This window comes from Plasmodium malariae, assembly GCF_900090045.1.
Source record: "Plasmodium malariae genome assembly, chromosome: 14".
NCBI classification, from domain to species: Eukaryota; Apicomplexa; class Aconoidasida; order Haemosporida; family Plasmodiidae; genus Plasmodium; species Plasmodium malariae.
In genome coordinates, this window is record NC_041788.1 from 243920 (window position 1) to 260353 (window position 16434).

At 19.9% G+C, this 16434-nt stretch overlaps 2 protein-coding genes across 2 annotated transcripts; one reads left to right on the top strand and one right to left on the bottom strand.

The window, feature by feature from the left end:
• Window positions 1-1158: 1158 nt before the first annotated feature.
• On the bottom strand, window positions 1159-3234 carry PmUG01_14013900 (BEM46-like protein, putative; the record flags this gene model as incomplete). Its single annotated transcript, XM_029007687.1, has 9 exons — window positions 1159-1326; window positions 1506-1547; window positions 1730-1906; window positions 2055-2106; window positions 2267-2377; window positions 2533-2611; window positions 2812-2879; window positions 2960-3014; window positions 3207-3234. The coding sequence occupies 9 exons, from the start codon at window positions 3232-3234 to the stop codon at window positions 1159-1161; spliced, it is 780 nt and encodes a 259-aa protein (XP_028864052.1).
• A 9832-nt stretch (window positions 3235-13066) lies between these two features.
• On the top strand, window positions 13067-14208 carry PmUG01_14014000 (Plasmodium exported protein, unknown function; the record flags this gene model as incomplete). Its single annotated transcript, XM_029007690.1, has 2 exons — window positions 13067-13156; window positions 13294-14208. The coding sequence occupies 2 exons, from the start codon at window positions 13067-13069 to the stop codon at window positions 14206-14208; spliced, it is 1005 nt and encodes a 334-aa protein (XP_028864053.1).
• Window positions 14209-16434: the final 2226 nt, after the last annotated feature.

The following is a 16434-nucleotide window of genomic DNA, read 5'->3' on the forward strand; positions in this document are numbered from 1 at the left end:
AAAAAGGTGTTTATTGTTAAATTTATATACATAATATTTAACGGTTAATTGAATTTCAATGAAAACATATTATTCATTTTTATTAGGAAATTATAGTTTAAGAAAGAATAATATGAATATATCTGTTGCAAGACACTAGCTACTATAAGACCATAAAAAGTACAAAAAGAATAATCTCTTAATACTGTCCAAAAAAATACATACAATTATCCTTTATTACGGATATTTAAGTAATTGCTATATAAAATATAATCAGAACTAACAATTACGTAATATAAAAAATAAATTGATCAATGTTATTTAAGCTCTTCATTTTATTGAAAAAAAAATTGGATTCCAAAATTCACGTGCCATTGATAATTTATTCTTTAAGGCAAAATAATAGTAGTATATATTGATAATTCCTTATACTTAGGCTATGAAAAATATAAAAAAATAAACTAAAATTATTTTTTATGAAATTTTTCTTAAAATATATATTTTTCATAATAATTTTTTTAAACGTTTATCTGTTATGTTCATATTTAATTAAAATAAACATGTAAAAAATAAAATAAAAATATTTTTAAACTTTTATTAAATGAAGAACTACACTATATATTTAAAATAAAATTAATACATAATAATTTTTTTTAAAAAATTCTCCAGCTATTCACTTAAAATCACAATAAAAACATAAAACAAGAAAATTAAGATAATGTAATCAATCTCTTTTCTTTTTATTTTAAGTTGCATACGAATTAATTCTTTTTATGCAAATTTTCATATGTAAGTTAATTGTCTATATTTTAAAATTAAAATACGTGTTCCGTTCTGTACATTCTTAATAATGTGTGATGAATATTATGAATATGCGTGTTCATGTTTAAGCCCATTTTACGCATATATAAACGTATTTATTTATGTCAACTGAGTTATTTCAGTTTATAATAAACTATTAATTTTACATTTATGATTTATAGTTTTACATTTTTTATATTCTTGTTTTCACTTTCTCATTTCTTATGATGAAAGTACCTGCTAAAAATGTGGACAAATCTTTAATAAAAACAATCAAAATTTACATACAATTTTGATGTATTATAAAATGAGTCTGCTGCTAAGCTGTTTTTCAGTATAGCTAATTTAATCTAAACAACCTTCTGTACAAGAGTCTCATCATCTATTTTTATTTTCTTCCTTTTTTTTATTAACATCCTTAAGGGCAATAGCAGTTTCGATAAAGATTTTCATGGATTGGTGATATTCTCCTTTATCATTTATCAAAATATTGTCATGTATCCCATTCTTAGCTATATACATGAACTTATTATTACTTGGACATGTCTACAAGAGAAAAAAACGTAGCAAGTTAAGCAGCATAAATTAATTGCTAATATTCAAAATTTGTATACATATATGTATATATATGTATGTACGTGCTCAAGTTTACGGTTTTTCTATGTAATCACGTAAACATATGTAAAAACATGTACTGCTTAGAAAAAAAACCATAATAAAAGTACCTCATACAAAATTTTTGAATGCTCCGTAGAAACCATTTCGTCCTAAAAAAGGTTAAATGTTAAAAAAAAAATATATATATATATATACGTATGTTTCCTTGTCACGCTTTGGTGCGAAATACAGTATTTCCGTTACATTATATATTATGAAATACATGATATTATTCCACTTTATTATTTTCTTTTCCATATATTTTGATATTTTTTCTTTTATATTAAGTAACCTTTTCAGAAACATTAAATAAAATAGGTATGTGTAAATTTTTGATTGTTTTTTCATTGTCCATTCTCGTTCTAATTAGAAGATCATAATTGAAAAGAAAGAAATATAAGAAGGGTTTTTTATCATGTGCCATCCTTTTCATACTTAAAAAGGGATTCTGTAAAATCAGTCCATATACCTGTGGAAGCATCAAGAAATTTATTGTTCGATTTAAATAAATAAATAAATATATATATATATATATATAACATATGAAAAGAGCACACATAAAGAAATAAGCCAAATACACAGTTAAAAATATATTTCAATAACTGAAATGAAATTACGTCATTCTGGTATTTGGAAGCCGTCTCTAGAGCTACCGCTGCACCCATTGAACTAAATGAAAAAAAAAATAAATAAACACATATATGGATAAAACCATGTTATACGCATAAATAAGTGTTCAGTCACAAATAATACTACCATATAAACAAACAAAGACATGTGCACAGTTATTTCCTCAAATTATTTCATTTATTTATGAATATAGGATTACCTTCCGAAGATAAATATCTTATTCCTTTTACTTTGTTTTAAATGGTTTAAGTAAATATATGCATCTTTATAAAAGTATTCTTCTGATGGCGTTTCTTCATTCGTACCGCATCTTCCCGGGGCATTAATAAAAAAAAAATTTATATATATATGTATGAAGCTCATTCTTAACTGGAAATTGTTGAACACCATCATAACATTAAATAACTGAAGCATAACATAAAAAATATTTTATTTCATTTATCTACTGTTATTTCTTTTATGTACCCTCTATTTGGGCAAGAGAATATGTTTGCATCAACCCTATTAGTAATATAGTCAAATGTTCTAACATATTTTTCCAGGTCTAAAAATAAATATTCGTTATACAAAAAATAGAAAGGTTCATGTTGAGTAATAAGTAAATGGAAATTGCACAATATGGTAAATACTTATATAAATTCACATACACTCACATATATAAATATATATATATATATATACACGGTATTGACGCATAAATGACACTTAAAAAATCTTCGAAACAGAACAATTTTAAATTCTTACATTCTCCATTCCCCGGAAAATAAAGAATTACAGGTTTATTTTTGTGGTTTCTAGCCTTTACATACCAACTAATGGAACAGAAAATAAGATAAAAAAAATGATTATAACATTCTTTCTTTTTTTTTTTTAATATCTCTTTTTCTTTAACCATTTATGGGTGTATCCGTCCTCCGTTTTCACAAGAACTTCTTCGTAATTACTGCCTGAACAGAGAAAACCGAAAAAAAAAATTTATGAAAAATGGTAATTATAAAAAAAACACTTCTAACAACACTTTTACGAAAATGCATTTGGTATATTGCCTGGTTTTTGTGCCACGGTAGGGTCTAATTCTAAGAGAGGAAAATAAAAAAAAAATAAATATAATAAAAAAATAGTTTTCTGGCGTACATTACACTTATTTATTGTCATCCTTAATGACATTTTTTATTTTAATTTTTTTTTATATGTTCAGTTGATTTGGAGTTTCTTTCTATGGTACAATCCTTTCTCCCAAAACTATTTATTTCTTTCATTTTTTCTTTTTTCATCTTACTTTGTCTGTCAAAGATTAAGTCATCCTGATACAGATACACGTAAACTAAAAAAACAAAGTGCATAGTGCATGAAATTTATATTGATGATACTTGATGAAACACTCATTTTTTGTATTTTTTTGGTTTATTATATATTCTTAATTTTAATGTTCATTTACTGTTTATGAGTACACCAAAAAAAAATACACCCATTATAAAATACAAAATAAGTTTTACAGGCGTCATTGCACATACTACATTAATCATTATAACAGATCAACGATGTATGTAGGAATAAGAGACTCTGTTACATTGGAAATATTGAAATTGTACTTTTTTTATTTACTTAAAAATATTTACACAAGTTAATTTCTTTAAAAGTTAATTATTCTTTTTTTTTTTATTTTAACATTTCATATATATACCTAAAATAATTATAAATAAAAAAAACAACAAGTAAAAATAACAAAAAAAATGTAAAGCTTACATACTCAAATACTTACAATTATATATATATTACAAATGCATTTACATTATTTTTTTTTTTATTTAAATAAAAACACTTCCTTTTCTTAAGAAAAAAACTAAAATAAAAAAATAATGTAAAAAAATAGCAGTAAAAAAATAAAATAAAAAATAATAAAAAAAATAGTAAAAAAATGCAATAAAAAATAATAAAAAAAATAGCAAAAAAATAAAGTAAAAAAGAGAAATAAAAAAGGAAGCAAAAAAAAGTAGTAAATGATACAAGTAAAAAAAGTTTTAATTATACAAATGTTAATAATATAATACATACTCAAAAATTACCCAATAAATATACATATTCATAAATTCTTCAAAAAATTAAAAAAAAAAAAAATAATAAAGCATAAATGCTACAGTATAATATACACTAATATGAGAATATTCTTGATTCAATAATCATTTACCGAAATATTTTAAGTAAACAAATGGGTATCCTTTTTCTGTTGGAAATTTATTTTATTGTATTTATATTATATAACTTTTATATAAAAGAATTAAATCAAAAATTAACTATAACAATAAAATAATATATCAAGGCATCTTTTTATATAAGGTAAGCTACAATAAAACTGAAAATTAATAATCTGTTACAATGCGTAATAAAAATTAAAAATTTATACTAAAGCATGCTAACCCCTTTTCATCAATAATCTAATACATTAATCCCTAATGTATAACGCATTTTTTTTTTTTATTTGTAAAATATTAACTTAATTTTTATATATATTATACATTTAAATTAATCAATTTTAAAATACAAAATATTATTTTTTAGGGTTTCAAAAAAAATATAATTGTCGAATACAAAATAAGTAAAAGAAAAGAAAAAAAAAAGATTAGAAAATTTTTTTTTAAAAATACTTCAGAGATGAAAAAAAAAATTTCTTAAGTGTCATTGTTGTATCATATTATTTTATTTATGAAATGTCCAAATTATAAAGATAAACGTGTATTTAAAAAAAAAAAAATAAATCTGCGCCTTTATCTCTTATAATATTTTTTCAATATTATATTCTCAGTAACTATATCATTAACTATAAGCTTAAAATTTCAATGATTACAGCGTTTTTGAAGTTATTATTATTTCATTATTTACTTCTATTTGTTTAAATGCAGTAACTAGGATATACATGTAAATAGCTAAAGAAAACTAAAGTATAGAAAAAAAAAACATCAAAAATATTTTGATACATATTACATATTAATTATTAACGGAAAACAAACCCTAATTAAACTAAATTAATTACAATTCATTTATTCATACACGAAATATATAAAATTATCGTATAATAAATGAGTATATACAACTTTTTGTAATTTATTTTTTCACATAAATAAAGGAAAAATATATATATCCGCATAACTAGAAAATACACATGTTCAATTTGTGCATATTTTTTCCATGTTTCACAATTGTTACTGGAATCTTTTTAAAAAACATTAAATAAAAGCTAAAAAAAATTTATAGTATTTGTAAAATATAAAAAACATTGATAAATTATTTTAAAATGAAAACTATAAAAATAAAACAACTTAATGTTCCGTATTCAGATTATTACGGATAGAATTATGAACACATTTTTTTATTTATGCATAAAAGTACTTATGATATATCCCGAATATTTATTCATTTCTAAAGTGAAGCTTATTATTATTTTATAATATAATTATACAAAAAAACTTACATACATAACATTTGTAGAAGAAAAAAATAATTATATTTAAGTTTTTTATTATATTTCATATGTATATTTTTGGGTATTATGAGTATAACTTTATTGTATATATATATTTCCTTTATTTAGTTTATATACTGAAAATTATGGTATGAAATAAAGATAAAACTATTTTAGTGTAAATTAGTATCCACATTACAACGAATATTTCAGGGAAATTATATATTATCTACTCTAATTTTTTGATATATAGTTTTAGAGACAATTTGTGAAACATCATAATGCTATTTAAAACATAAACTTTGATATATTAGTCACTGTTGTATCTTCATTGTATTTATATTATTTTAATCATTTTATCTTGTTTATTTTTTCTTTTTCGCTGTACATAACATTTATATATTCATGTATACATAACTAATAGTGCTATTAATATATTTATTTATATATTTTTTTTTTTTAATGGTATGTCATGTTCATATATTACAAGGATTATTTTGGTAAAAAGCACTATAAATGTGTGCTAAACGCATTTTTAATACTAGGAAAATATAAATATTACATGTCCTTTATATCTGTTATTTTAAAATAGATTTTCATTTATTGTATAAACCTTTAAAATAAAATTTTAGTCTCCAATAATTATATCAATTAAAATTCGTCTCAGTAATAATAACGGAGATAGTTTTATACAGTACATGGACAGATATTCTATGCAAATTTTTCATATATACATGTTTTTTTCAATATAGATTAATTTCCAGTTTATTTAAAATTTAAAATGGATTAATATAAATAAACTTTTTCTTTTATATATTTTAGTATTAATCCCCCTTTTATATTTGAAGCTTGTGAATATAAGAAACATGTTAAGCTGCATATATTCCATAATAGTTTATGTGATGTTTTAATGCATACTAATATTTGTTATGTGGAATTTTGGATAGCGCACTTGATTTATATATGCAATAATTTTGTATAAATATATAAATATATATTATGAATAAATGATAATTTTAGCACTAAAAATTTTTTTCTGAAAAGTTAACTACATATAAATAAAATTCATCATTTTCATGAAATGATACTTGTGTACGTAAATATGAAGATTGACTTTATATAATTCAATAAATTTCATTAAAATTACAGTATTTCCAAAATATGTATCATTTATATCCCTAGGTAATGGACATTTTTATTATGTATTTTGAATAAACCTTGGCAAATTTTTTTATAATGTAATATTTTATGGGGACAAGCCATTTTATTTATTTATTTATTATACTATTGCGAATATTTTTCATCTTTAATATGTACATTATTTTACATGGAATATATAATTGTGCCTGTTAAACCATCAAAAAAACTACATAGACTGTTAAAATTATCAATATTTTTTCATTTATAACTTCATATATAATTATTTTTATAATTATATATTCTATATAGATTACGAAAATGTTTATTAAAAAAAAAAAAATTACGAATAAACAAATTTATGGTTTTAACTTTTTTTTTCATTTTACACTAATATTTTTGCAATTATTGAATTCACCCATAAGCACATTTATGAAACTACTTTTATAAAGGTATTATTTTAAATTTTTTTAAAAATATTAAAAAATAAATGTATATTATACAATATAAGAATTAAGCTAACCTAAGTTAAATAATTTATATGTCACTTCATTAAACTTTACAAATTTTTTTAAATTAAAAAATATGCAATTTTTATAAAGTCCAGTCATAATGTACAAAACTGTGGCAATAATGAATTATTTATTTTCATTGTAAACCTTTTATGGCTTTTTCCGATTTTAGTAACTTAAATAATTTTAAATAACATTATATATATATATAACAGTAGAAAATTTTTTAAAAACTTTACAAATCTTAATGTAATAGATAACTTAAAATTGTATTTCCTAATTTAATATATGTATAAAATAACGAGACAACATTTATTACAGCATTTAATACTCATCCTTACAAAAATGAACACAAGAATAAGTGATAATGTGCCTTCTTTTTTCCTCTTCTTGGAATAATTTCTTTTTAAATGTAAATGAATTACTAATACATAATTATATATTTTTTATATTCATTAAATCCTTTTTCTTTTAAATTGCAAATATTTTCACACGATTATGAACTAACGAAATATTTTTTAATACATATTTATTTATTTTCTTTGTTTTTTTGCTTTTTTTTATTTTATTTTTTGTTTTTCGATACTTCATTACACAATATATTTAAATTTCCTTCAAAGAACTATTAGTATTTTGAGTTTTAAAAAAATATATAAAATGGTAAAAGAAAGAATATGATAAAACGTTATTTATTTGTAATTATATTAGTACACGAATGACTTTCCAATGTTAAAGAAACAAAGTGGAATATAAAAAACATGCGCGTTATACTCTCTTTTAATTCATATTTGTACATTGATCAATTTTATATACCCATGGGCATAATTTTATGATGTATAATAGAAAATAAATTTAAAAATTTTTATATCATTTTATTTTATATTTTACTTTTAAAATTAAAATTTTGTTCATATAAAAATAAATATATTTTTTTAAATATTTATTATTTATTTTGATTTTATTTTTAATTCAACTATTTTTCGTAATTTTTGGTATGAGAACAAAAATCAGTTTTGCATATAAATGCAAGATATTACTTATTATTCATCGACAAAACAAAATATAAGACAAAAATATATATGTAAGTATAAAAAAAAGGATAATATATTTATTCTAATGAGATTATAATACTTTGGAAAAAGTTTAAATATAATAATACATAATGATGTATTTCTGAAATATTCTAATATGTTATTGAGAAATCACATTTCTAAAGAATATTTTGATACATTAGTAATTGCCATAACTTTGAGAAACAATTTAATGAGTTCAATTTTGATGCCAATTTTGAAAAAATAACGGATTCTTTCAAATTAGGTGTTGATTTTGAAAAATCGGTTTACACATAAAAATGTAATGTTAGTTTTGACAAACTATTTGATGATTTAAAATATTCTGTTTGTGAAATACAATTTGACGCTTGGAAATAAGATAATGATTATTAAATATTACATGTTAGAATAAAAAATTATAAATATTTTGAATAGAAAAATATGATATAAAAAAAGAGGAATCTTAAATTTATTGAGAAATTTTCGAACTTTAGAAGAAAAAATCAAGTGTAGGATTCGAAAAATCTTTAAGTAGATTCAAAGATTAAATTAGACTTACTGTGTTTCTTAAAGACTATTCGAAATACTAAAAATTATTTTCTTAAACATGAAACTAATTTTACAAAACTGTTATATTTTATTAAATGAGGTGAAGTAATTTCTCCATATTTATTATTAATATTTCTCCTCATATTCCTGTATTATATAGTAAAACAATAAATGTCATTTCTATTAACTCCATCTAATTTCTTGTTTTTCATATGCTTTTTATACATGCTCAGATAACTTGCAAAATAAAGCAATTAATGGGATGATCTTACATGTATAATTTAACCACGTTGTGGCATATAAATTTTATTTTTAGACGAGTTCTAATAATCTTAATGAGTACAGGCAAAATCAACATGCCAAAAAGTTACTCATATAAATCATTAATTTCCAAAAAAGTAATTTTCATGTAATTTTAGATATATATATGTACAAGAAAAATGAATGTAGAATTAGTGTATTTAGAATATTTTAATTCGCTGCTTTCTCATTCCTCTATTAATTATCATTAGAAATTTTAATATTTAGAATTATATAAATAACCCATTTACTTCATAAATAATTATGGTAATAGTAAATTTTGTTTAAAAGTTCTAAGAAAATGTTCATTATATGCAATGCCATTTTATTTATATTGTATTAGTAATCTTATAAAATATAGTAATGCGTATTTTTTACAATTATCACATAAAACTATGAACTAAATAATTGATTTACGTAATGTATTTTCCCTTTACAAATTATATCATTATTTTCCTTTTTCCATTTTAACAGGTTACTTGAATTTTAGTTACTATATATTTATAATTTTTATTGAATAATACATAATTATTCATTAAGTATATATTTTAAAACTAATCCATATCATTAGTCTTAATTATCTCAATTTTATAATTTACTACATAACTGTGATCATTAAATTGTAATAACAGTGCGCTTTACAAGTATCTCATAATTCTTAAATTTCCTTTTTTACGATAATACATATATTTAGCTATCCTAGATTTTAGCATTTTCCTAAAAATCTTTTAATCTTTTTTCACCATATATTTTTATATATTAATACTTAAATATTTTTTCATATTCAATTTATATGTACTTTTCACTTTTTGAACAAAGAACACGACCATACATTTGACATCTATATATCTATATCTATATATATATATACACGTAAATACATATCAACTATAAGTTCCCCCATTTATTCCAAAAAGTTATCCATTGCAAATGAAATAACCAAAAAAGTTTTATTAAGTTTCAAGCATTCACAACATAAAAATGGTTATGTACAACAATTTGCATTAACTCAAACTTTTATAGGTAATTTCATATATATTCTTAACATATATCAACATCATGTACATTTTGTTACTTTACTAAATTGAAAAAAAATGTTCTTTTCATTGGAATTATATCAATATATCTTTTTAAACATTTAACTTCATCTGTTAAACTGCAAGAATTTTTCTTTTAATATATATACTTCAACTATTGTTGCGCATTAATACATTGATAAATCAGTATATATAATTTATATTTAATAACACTATAAATATGACGTTTTAACATCTATTTTATAACTGCACATTTTAATATTTATCCTGTATATATTTTCTTATTATATATGCGGTTTCATGTATAATTAATCTTAATTTTACGCACTAAAATGTTTGCAGCTAATAAAGATATATTCTGTTATATATGAATTTTTTAAAATGTAATATAATAAAAAAAAAAAAAAAGAAAAATAATTCTCGTTGTTTTAAATATATATAAATTTATATAATCAGTAAAATAATAATTCCGTAATTAAAATTTTAATTCATGATGTGTTCAGTGTTCACCGAAAGCTTTTTTTTATTTTTACATTAATATATTATTAATATTCAAACTAATATGTGTAATTTGTACAGATTTATTTACTTATAAAAAATAAATAAATTAATATCAAATTTAGTTATTATATATGCATGCTCACATTTTTTTTTTTTTTTGTAATTTTCGGAATGGTTTTGTATTATATATATAGCGTTTTTTTGGATATATATTAATTTAATATTTATTATTGACTTTTAAAAATAACAACTAAACTATTAAATGCATTAAATATTAAACTTTTTATAATTATTATCATATTAACTTAGCTTTTAATCTTATTATTTACGAACATGCTAACCTTATGATGTTACATTGGATACACGATAATGGTGTGTTAAATACTTTTCCATTTAAAAGTTAGCTACGACAAATTTGAATCATTCACTACAATTTATTAATAAACATATAATGCATTTACATATATAAATATAAATAAAATTATTTGCATCATTAAAAAGAGATTTTCTAAATTGTTCATATATATATATACGTATTTATTTATATATACCAATTTTATTATTTTTAAAAAAAAACAGCTTTATATCTATATTTGAACCTCGTGACAATACTGTATATGTTATTTCATGAAATCATTTAGCTTTTAAAACAGAAAAGTTGTATTATATATATATACATATATATTATTGAGTCATATTTATAAATGTTTTATTCATTAATATATAGGACAAATTTTGTTACATTGTGCATCAAAATATATTTTAACCATTGCTTAATCACCGGTTATTCTTAAAACAAATATATAATATTTCATTACCACGAGAACAAAAAAATTACGAAATGTAAAACTAAATATAAATTAATAATTATAAAGATATGCAAATTTATAACTAAACATATGCACAAATAATTAACACAGATTAACATTTTTTTTTTACTTATAAATACATTGGAATTTTTTTTTTAAATATGCTTAACAATTTATTTATACATAAAAAACAATAAGTATAACAAAAATAATACTAATATTTATTTAAAAAAATATTAGGAAGGAACTAATAGCAAGAAAGAACAACAGAAAAATTTAACCAATTTTAAATTCTGTCAAAATAAAAATACATATAACATTAACAAAAAAAATTTCTTTTATATATCATTGTAATTCTATAATTTTAAAAATTCCAAAACAATTCTTTCCCTTTTATAATCCTATAAAAATATACAGTATTATATATATATTAAAGAAATCAACTTGCATATTTATATATCTTTTTGCTATATAGCATAAAATATAAATAATATATTAATTAAAGTCTCTTTTAAAAGTACCAATTAAATTTTTGGGAATAAAAAATTCCTCTATAGGAATTTTAAATATAAATATATTTTTTATTAATAATTAATTTTAATTTTTTTTTTTTCTTCAATTTATATTAATATATATTTTATTAGTAACTTATATTAATACGACATTAACATATAGTATTAATATTTTTAGTTTGACTTATTATATAACAAAATATTATTTTTTATAATTAATTAATATATATATGTACATTAACCTATATATAAAAATAAGAATTTGATGTAAAATTATTTAAAATTATAAAATTTAACTTATTGTCGTAATTATAATAAAAATACAAGCAACTACATATAGAGAAGTTTACCTAAACCCACTTTTCCTTAAAATTACTAATTATTTACATGCTTTGGCTTTGGAAAAAATATATATGATATTCTAATATTATATAATATTTATGTATATTAACAATTTCTAAATTATATACTCTCACATAAGTTTATTTGTATTTTCACTTATATTCACAAAGAAAAATATAAAAAAAGGCCATATATATACAACTCCAAATTATTCTCAAATCATTCATGCATTACTGTCATAATAACAATATATATATTATTAAAATAATTCGCTAAATATATTATATTATATCAAAAACGAACCCACAATATTTTATTTAAATTTGCTCCTCCTATATATCCATATTAACAAAATAATTTATTAATATAAGGCATATATATTATGCAAATTTATATATATACATATGTATATATATACATTATTTTAAAATGAAATTAATTTAGATACCTAAAATTACAGTCTATTACGTTCTTACATGTAGATTTATATAAATTATTATATTTGAATCAATTTTTTATGTTATATTTTTTAATAATAATACATAGAAAATATTTTTTAAAATATTTTCCTTTTAAAAAAATATATTTTTTTTTTATTATTCCTTTTTATACATTTTAATATGAATTTAAGGTATTCACCTATAAAAATTGAATTATGTTTAATTGTAAAATAATAAAAAGAAAAAAAAGAAAAAACATAATTACATTAATATTATTGTAGAAAAAGAGTAATTTACTTAAAAATTAATTGCGGTACAATTAATATAAGAACTTTAAATAAATCCAATATGATGAAAATTAAAAACAAATTATTGTCTCTTGTTACTAATGCATCTACATTAACCTTTTTAATATGTTCATGGGAGTTCCTCCATGAGGTATAATAAAAAATAAATATAAAATTTTCAGCAATGTTAAATTATTTTATATTTTTCCCTTTAAAATGAAAAATTTATAAATATTAATAGAACTAAATATATTTGCTTAAATGATAAACATTTGTCTTAATCTTTAGTCAAAAAACTTTGGTAATTCTTGGAATAATGTAATCCGCCAAAATAGCGCTTTGAATACGAGAAATTTCAGATTATTAAAGGGAAACAGCGAACTGTATGACGTAAGGAGTAATAAAAATTTAAGACTAAATGAAATAGACAGGCACAACATTTATGATGATACTTTTAGAAAAGAATTTGATTCAACAAAAAATGGTAAGAACTTAGCAAAAAAATATAATACGTTAGTACTTAGTGCAAATTCTCAAAATTATTATGATAGTTTTGAATCTATATCTGATGTATTAATATTTAACACTGTTAATTCAAAAAACTATTTGCATGATTCAAATGATAGCTTGGATCCGTATGTATCAATTGATTATTTACCAGATGATAATAATAAAAAAAAAAAAGAACAAAAAAAAAATATTTCTAAGAAGTTCAATAATAATGGTAAAATAAATAGAGACAAAAATACAGAAATAAATAAATTAGAAGAAGACGAGTATTTCGTATATAAAGATTCAGATTTACCATATGAGCAAAAAGTAGAAAAACTAGAAAAGTTAGAACACATTGCACTTAAAAATGAAAAATCCAAGTCAGGCTTTCTTAATTTTTTAAAGAATTTAGACAAAAACATTGAACTTGCAATGTACCGTGCATTAGAATCCGATTATAAAACTAAAGATTTTAACAACAAAAAGATGAGTACCCCAAAAAAAATTATAAAACTTATAAATCATTATAAGGTATTTTCACCCATTGTAATAAACATTGTCTTGCCTTTTATAATGGGATGCCTACAAAAATTTTATATACAAGCTTTTCTTTGCGCTATAACTCTTTTAATGTTATTTTATACTTTACATAAATTAGTAAAATTAGATTCTATGAGATTCACTTTCAAAGAACATATGAGATCATTATAACCATTATAATAACGAATTATTAATTTAATTATATATATATACTTGAATATTGTTAATATTTTACAATTCCATAGGGATAAATACGTAGATAAGTATGAATAATCAAAATATTTGATTTTTTTAAATTAAAATTTTAAAAAATTATCTTTAATTAAATTTTTCTTTCCTTATACAAAGTAAACATTTTCATAAAATTTTTAGTTTGTTTACTTTGATTTTTACTTTAGTGTAATATGTACAAATTTTTATCTTTTTAGACCATTTGCATATTTGTTTGATTTTATATATATATGTTAATAAAAACTAATTATAGTTTTATTCATTATGTATCCAATTTTTTGTTTTTCTTAATTTATTAAAATATATAATATTATACAGTTAAATTAAATTTTCTATTTTTTGTTGAAAAAAAAAATTTCAGTTGTAGTATTATAATCATAATTATAATAAAATTATCAACTAAAACTTGTTATTTTATTCAAATAAAATGAAATTATATATCATTAATTTTTATTTATAGCAAAATACATTTTTGTTTCTGTTCCTATGTAGCATGTGCCTTATAATATATACGAACTTTCCAAACATGGATACTCCATGTCTTGTTATATTTCATTGATTTTTCTTTTTTGTTTTATATACAGTTTATATAATTTTTAAAAATTCTTTTCATGGAATTAAGCTTTCTCTATTATTTTTCTAGTTTAGTACTGACAAGTGTGCCTCTTTTCCAGTGCACAAAACATATATTTTTCTGTGATTCTTTTAGAATTATCGCATATTTTCAATTTTATATTGTTCATTAATTTTACATTAATTTTATTATTTATCTATTTTTTATAATTATATTTTAATTAATTTCTTCTATAATACGTAGAATTATTATACTATTATATATGTATAGGGCATCACAATATGAATTTAAAAGAGGTTTATATTCTTTTTATAATGTCCGATACATACAATTACCTCTGTAAAACTTTATAAAAAATTCAAAAGATTGTTTCCTCCTTTGTTTATTTGTGATTTTTCTAATATTTTGCTTTTGTATTTTGCAAATAATTGATCACGTTCCCCCCAAAAAATATATGTCATTAAAAAATAAAAAAAAAAATTAATGTATTACAAGATATACATTACATTAATAATTCTACATTAAAAAGGTATCCTACATATTTGTTAATATTAATAATATATTTAAATGAAACAGTTCATCTAATTCACATGTAAATTATCAAAAGAAAAAATAAAAAATTCATAAGGGTAAAATATTTTAAATATTTTTACAATCCGAATATTTAATTGGTCGAAATTTTCCACCTCATTCATAATGAAGTATGATATTTCATATTAATATTTTGTTATGAAAATCAAGTACAGCTAAAAAACTATTAACCAATTTTATAAAACCCATAATGAGCAAAATTTAATTTGTAATATATATATATATATATATATATATATATGATTAACTTTACAACTTATGTAAAGAAATATTTTATCTTTATTTATCAATGTATGCCTATGTAGAATATGCAACATATTATTATACACATATAATATATTATATATAGATTTTTTATCACTAATAGTTAAATACTTTTACCTCTTCACTCCTTAATTGTATTTTAAAAATTTAAGTGTATCATATTTTGTTTTTCAAAAAACTTTCAAGGTCATTTCTAATTTCTCCAGACATCATCTAATACTTTATTCTTAATTATATAATTTATTAAAAAAAAAATAATCTTTTATATATAATGTTTTTAACTTATTTTCCAGTGCTTAAGCCACACGTTTTCAATTTACTTTTTATAATAAAAAGTTACAAATTGATATTTCTCTTTCTTATTATAAAATTTTACTTCCTAGTTGTTGTATAAATATATATATAGCATATTCTCTTGTTAGTGTTCTTATCCTAATTCATAATAGTTCTGTAACCTTCTATATGTTATAAAAACGATTTTTTAGTTTAATCGAATATAAATATATATATATTTTTTTTTTTTTATATATAGAATATATAAACTTAGATCAATCTCTTTTTTTTTAAATATTACCTTTTTTAGTTAGTTTTAAAATTTATTTAAACTCACCATTCCCCTCTTATTTGTCGAAAACATGTTGAAGGGACATATATAAACATCCTCATATTGCATATTCTTAGTAATAAATTATTTTCTTATATTATAAAAGTAATGTTTAAATTAAATAGAGTTTATT